The sequence below is a fragment of the Dermochelys coriacea genome, chromosome 1 (genome assembly GCF_009764565.3).
Source record: "Dermochelys coriacea isolate rDerCor1 chromosome 1, rDerCor1.pri.v4, whole genome shotgun sequence".
Lineage (NCBI taxonomy): Eukaryota > Metazoa > Chordata > Testudines > Dermochelyidae > Dermochelys > Dermochelys coriacea.
This window is the reverse complement of record NC_050068.2, coordinates 27,844,226-27,850,225: the sequence shown is the minus strand read 5'-3', so window position 1 is coordinate 27,850,225 and position 6,000 is coordinate 27,844,226. Positions and strand designations below refer to the sequence as shown.

The window sequence follows — 6,000 nt, the reverse complement described above, 5'->3', positions numbered from 1 at the left end:
CTGCTGCTGCGGCACCAGCCCCTTGCCTCGGGCGTCGCCTCCGCCCGGCCGGGAGCGGGAGGGAGGCTGCTCTCCAGCCTGGCTCTCCCTCGGGGCCGGGATGGAGGGGCTCACCCCCGCCCCCTTTGCCGGCGGGAGGGAGCGGGGACGGTCCCAGCCCCCTAGCGGCGGCCCGGCTCGGGGGGGGGGGGGGGCGTCTCTCCTCCCCTTCCCCGCCGGCGGGGCTGCCGTGGGGGGAGGGGGGCGGGTTCTTCCCTCGCGCTGCACGCCGGGCGGACATGGCAGCCGCCCCCCTCCCTCCCTCCCTCCCTCAGGCGCCCGGCCGCAGCCCGCGGGCAGCCAGTCGGCCCCGGGCCCCGAGCCTGAGCGGCCGCCGGCGGGACTCGCCCCGCTCGCCGCCCGCGATGGAGAAAAGCTCCAGCTGCGAGAGCCTGGGCTCCAGGCCGGCTGCGGCCCGCCAGCCCAGCGTGGACTCGCTCTCCAGGTACCCCGGGCTCCCCCGCCAGCGGGAGCGGGGCCGGGCCCTGGCTTTGGAGCTGCCTGGCCCGCGAAGGAAGCCGCCCGGGGGTGTCCCCGGGGGAGCCTTTGCTGAGCAAACCCTGCCGTGATCCGCTACCCCCGCGTGTGGACGGGCTGGGGGCTGGCTGGGGATATCCCGCCGCTGCTTCGCTTGTGGCCGCCCGGTCTCCGGCGGTGCCCTCCCCGCCCGGGGGGGCTGCTTCATTTGGGCTGAAGTTTCTTGGGGGGTGGAAATCAGGTTTCTGGGTCCGTTGGTGATCAGGGGTGGTCCCCGTCAACGGCCCTTAGAAGGGGATTTGCGTCCGGTGATGGATGGGTCTTAAAAAAAAAACAAAACCAAACCCCAACCGCCTCAGATAAACCCTCTGCCCACAAAGCAAAGTAACCGTGGATAAAAGCGGTGGCACTGGTGCAGTGTTTAGCCAGCAGGGGAAAGGGATTTGAGGTTCCATGTAGGGCAGGGCTCCGTGATTTCACATTAGTCCTTGGAGGGGGGTTGAAGCATTCGGCCTGGATTGCTGGCTCACGCTGAAGCCGAAATTGAGGATCAGGAATAGCATGTATATTTTAATGTAGTGAGTTGCAGTTGAGTCTGTGTTGATTTTTTAAAAAAAAAAAAAAATGGACAAAGAAAAAGAAAATCCCCTCATAACTGGTTGGAAAACTTCCACTTTCTTGTGATTACTTGATGCTTTGTAAAGGCTTTTGCAAATGCATAATTTTCACTTGTTCTAAAACATAACTTTTGTTTGAAAATCAGTAAGACCTCTAAGAATATTGTGTAATTATACAGTGCAGCACTTAAAAATCTGTGTGGTTTATCCATTGGATCCCATAAGAAGTGATTGTGTGGTTTTTGTGTTTACAAAATTGCACTCCTATTGTATAGTTATCAGTAATGATGCTTCTGGGATATGTTGATAGTGGTGTTTGGCCATTTATACTATAGCAGTTCCTAACTTTTGAGTGCTTGACTTGTATCTTTAATGATTTGCTTTGCAGCGTTGTAGCTGTGTTAGTCCCAGGATATTAGCGAGACAAGGTGGGTGGGGTAATATCTTTTATTGGATCAGCTTCATTAGAACTTTATTCCAACTTTTATTGGAAGTTGGTCCAATAAAAGATATTACCTCACCCACCCTGTCTCTGTAACAACCTTAATAATTTTTTATTATTGTTTCTGTATAATTTCCTAGGTTTTCAGAAAAGCAAGTAGAAATTCTGTTTTTTCTATCGTGTGGTATCATATTTACACTTACAGGGATCATCAGCAAGGTTGGAACCTTTAGATTCTCCCACAAGAACCCCTGCCATTTGAACTAACTGAGTTACTGATGGAACTAGTAGGTTGTCATCCTCTATTGTGGATCAGCACTAAAAGGGAGTGGGACACTTTGCCAGTGGGTTTTACAGATGTTTGCTGACATCAGAGGAATGGTGAGACTCAGGAATCTTGGGCTCCGTTCCAGGCTCTGGAGGGGATTGTAAGTCTCATCTTTCTGGAGTCTCCAGTCCACCCAATCTTGTTGCCCAGCCATTCCCAGTTCCCTCCTCCCAGGTCCACATCTGGTCTCTTCCCCACCCAGGCTTGAAGTCAACTCCCTTGCTGAATCACAGAGCCCCTCTGGCTCCTTGTCAAATTTGTCTCTCCTCCACCCTACTGGTTTTCAGTTTCAGTCCCCTTGCCCAGCCAGTTCCAGTTCTCCAGCTCCTCATCTAATCTCATTTCCTGCCTCCCCCCAGCTCCCAGTGTATTCCTTGGTTTCTCTTCTTGGATCCCAGTCACCCCCCCAGCTCCCAGTTTCTCTCCACACCCTGCCAGCCTCCAGGGCCAGTTTTGGGCTCCCTGTTCCAATTTACTCCCCTTTCCCCTCCCACAGGTCCAGCTCTTGTTCCCTCTTCATTAAAATCAAGAAGCTTTCTCCTCCACGCTGATCATTGAGGCTATATCTACACTATAGATACTATAGATATAGTGTAGATATACCCTCAATGATCAGCGTGGAAGTTTGAGTCCCACCTTAAGGAGGCATTCCAGCCCTAGGTCTGGTGAATTAGATGAAGATTTCTAACCATCAGAGGAATGAAGTTCTGGAACACACTCCCAACGGGAGCAGTGGGGGCAAAAAAACCTAACTTGTTTCAAGACTGAGCTTGTTAAGTTTATGGAGAGGACAGTATAACATGACTGCCTACAATGGCATGAAGCTCAGGTGTGGCTGCTAGCAGCAAATCTAATGGTTGGTGATGGGATGTTAGATGGGGAGGGCTCTGAGTTACTAAAGCAAATTCTTTCCCCGTTGTCTGGCTGATAGGTCTTGCCCCCATGCTCAGTATATGGCTGATCGCCATATGTGGGGTTGGAAAGGAATTTTCCCCCAAGTCGGATTGGCAGACACCCTGTTTTTTTTTGTCTTCCTCTGCAGCAGGGGTGGCCAACCTGTGGCTCCGGAGCCACATCCGGCCCTTCAGAAATTAATATGCCACTCCTTGGATAGGCACCGACTCCAGAGCTGGAGCTCCAGGCGACAACTTTCCAATGTGCTAGGGGGGTGCTCGCTGCTCAACCCCTGGCTCTGCCACAGGCCCTGCCGCCACTCCACCCTTTCCTTCCCCACCTCTGAGCCTGCCGTGACCTTGCTCCCCCCCGCCCCCTCTCCCGAGCCTCCTGCATGCCACGAAACAGGTGATCTGGAGGGATGGGGAGATGCTGATCAGTGGGGCTGTTGGTGGGCAGGAGGCACTGGGAGCAGGGTTGGGGGGAGGAATCTGATGGGGGGCTGCTGACGTATTACTGTGGCTCTTTGGCAATGTACATTGGTAAATTCTGGCTCTTTCTCAGGCTCAGGTTGGCCACCCCTGCTCTGCAGCATGGGTCATGTGCAGGTTTAAATTAGGGTAAAGGGTGGATTCTCTGTAAATTGAGGTTTTTAAATCATGATTTGAAGACTTCAGTAACTCAGCCAAAGGTTAGGGGTCTATTACAGGAGTAGGTGGGTGACGTTCTGTGGCCTGCAATTTGCAGGTCAGACTAGATGATGATCCCTTATGGCCTTAAAGCTAGCATGCTAAATATAGACTGTAGTTGCAGCAGCCTGAGCAGCAGGTGATGCGAGCCATCCCAAGTATGTACCCATCCGAGAAGCTAGGTGTACGTGCAGGGCGGCTTGCCCCTTCCGCTTGTGCGCTACCGTGGCTGAAGTCTATATTTAGCTGGCCAGCTCAATCAAATCTAGCATTGGTATGTCTCCTTGAGCTGGGAATCACACCCCCAGTTCGAAGTGTAAATATACCCTGAGAGCTCAGGAGTGACAGTCTCCCCACTCTCAGTTCAGGTGACCAGACCTAGCATGGTCCAGGGCTGCAGTTGCAGGGAAAGTCCTGCTCAGCCCTGGGCTGGAGCATGCCCTGCGTGGATGGAATCTTTAGGGTTTAGCTGCTAAAATCTAAGTATCTACTAAGCATGTGTGAACTGTGGTCGCGGCCTATTTGCCCCAGCTTATCTCTGAGCCAAATTTGGGTGGATTTTCACAGAGATGGCAAAAAGCACATCCCTGACACAAAGGCTATTCCCCTGACAAATTTCAAGTCCCTGCTCTGAAGGTCACCAGAATTTTTTTAACATGGGCATAACAATGTATTTTTCCTTAGCCTTGTTCTTAGCACTGGCTGAACTGTTTTAGCTGAAATTTTTCATTAAAATTCAACCGAGTCAGACCCCTCATATTGAAAATTTCATCCTAAGCTGTTAAAGTTTGGCAAAGTTATAAGCAACTGAAAACAGGGTGTTCTAATGGGAAGTGTTAGGCAACCTGCATAATACGTGGTAGTACCAGCCCCTCCTGTAATTCCAGCGGTTCGGTTGCAGAAGGAAATAGTTTTTCTATGGACTTAACAACAGATTTTCTGTTTGTCTCTCTCTCTCAGATGGGGTTATTTATTAATTAAGGCTCCAGACCTGAGAAATATGTGAGCATATATGTAATTTTATGCACATGAGTAGTGTCATTGAATTCAATGGAATAACTTTATGCATAAAGTTACACAGACACTTACATTTTGCAGGATCGGGGCCTAATCTGTAATACCTTCCCTGGAGACAGTTGTGATATACTTCTTTGTCTTGCTTATAATACTTTGATCTGCTCGATTAGAGTAATGTTAAGTTGTTACAGTGTGATTGTACTGATGTGTTATAGTTGCAGTATGCCTGCTTGCTAAAAAAAAAAAACAACAAAAACATACATTTTTATGGGGATGGTGTGGGAGTACAGACTACAGTGCAGGTACCATAATTAGTTTTATAAATCTGGCTTTCTTACTTAATAGTAACAATCCCTTTCTGAATACAGATACAATTCATTCAAAATTCACAACTCTTACCTATGAAAACATGAAACCGTGTTGGGTTATAGGAGGATGAATATCCATTTTATATTAAATTAGAAAAACTGGAAAGGTGAAAGATGACCTGCAGATATGATGCATTTATACCCCACCCTGACATAGTTTTATTGTACAGCTTTCTTAGATCTGATTGCGAAGTTAGGTCAGTTGTGTAAGCCTGTAAGTACATAAGATGTGTTTCTGGAAACACACGTGCATACCCTAGAATTCACATAAGTAAAGGTACTTGAACAAGAAAGTGCTGTCAGGATGATACTGTAGTCTTTTGGGAGTTAGGTTTTCCTTTGTAGTGAAGTATGTGGGATATGTCAGCAATGGTATTTGACATTTTATGTACTTTAAAATGGAAGGATGGTCTAGTGCAGGGGTGGGCAAACTTTTTGGGCTGAGGGCCACATCTGGGTGGGGAAATTGTATGAAGGGCTGGGGGAGGGGGTAGGAGTGTGGGAGGGAGTGTGGGGTGTGGGAGGGGGTGCGGTTTGCAGGAACAGGCTCAGAGAAAGGGATTGGGGCAGAGAAGGTGTGCGGGGTGTATGAGGAGGCTCAGAGAGGGGGGTTGGGTGCAGGAGGGCTGCGGGGTGTGGCATGGGGCTCAGGGCAGGGGGTTGGGGTGCAGGAGGGATGCGGCAAGGGGCTCAGGGCAGGGGGTTGGGGTGAAGGAGGGTGCAGCAGGGGGCTCAGGGCAGGGGTGCAGGGTGCAGCAGGGGACTCAGGGCAGGGGTGTGAGGTGCAGGCAGGGGGCTCAGGGCAGGGAGTTGGGGTGCAGGAGGGGTGTAGGGTGTGGCAGGGGGCTCAGGGCCAGCAGTTGGGGTGAAGGAGGGTGCGGGGTGCAGGCGGGAAGTTGGGGTGCGGGGTGCAGGAGGGGTTTGGGCTCCGGCCCAGTGCTGCTTACCTAAAGCGGCTCTGGGGTGGCAGCAGCACGCACCGGGGCCAGGGCAGGCTCTCTGCCTGCCTGCCCTGACCCCACGCTGCGCTGCTCCGGGAACAGGCCGGAACCACGTCCCCGCATGGCCCCTGGGGGCACAGGGATCCGTGCGCTGCCCTTGCCACACCTCCAGGTACCTCCCCCAAAGT

General features: G+C 51.6%; 1 protein-coding gene across 1 annotated transcript in view; it reads left to right on the top strand.

Annotated features, from left to right (window-relative positions):
- The first annotated feature begins 309 nt into the window (after positions 1-309).
- MTMR2 (myotubularin related protein 2) overlaps positions 310-6,000 on the top strand; it is an 84,797-nt gene continuing 79,106 nt past the window's right edge. The window contains exon 1 of the mRNA XM_038387935.2: positions 310-484. Within this exon, the coding sequence (XP_038243863.1) occupies positions 405-484 (80 nt within the window). The 5' untranslated portion in view covers positions 310-404. The remainder of the gene's footprint in view (positions 485-6,000) is intronic.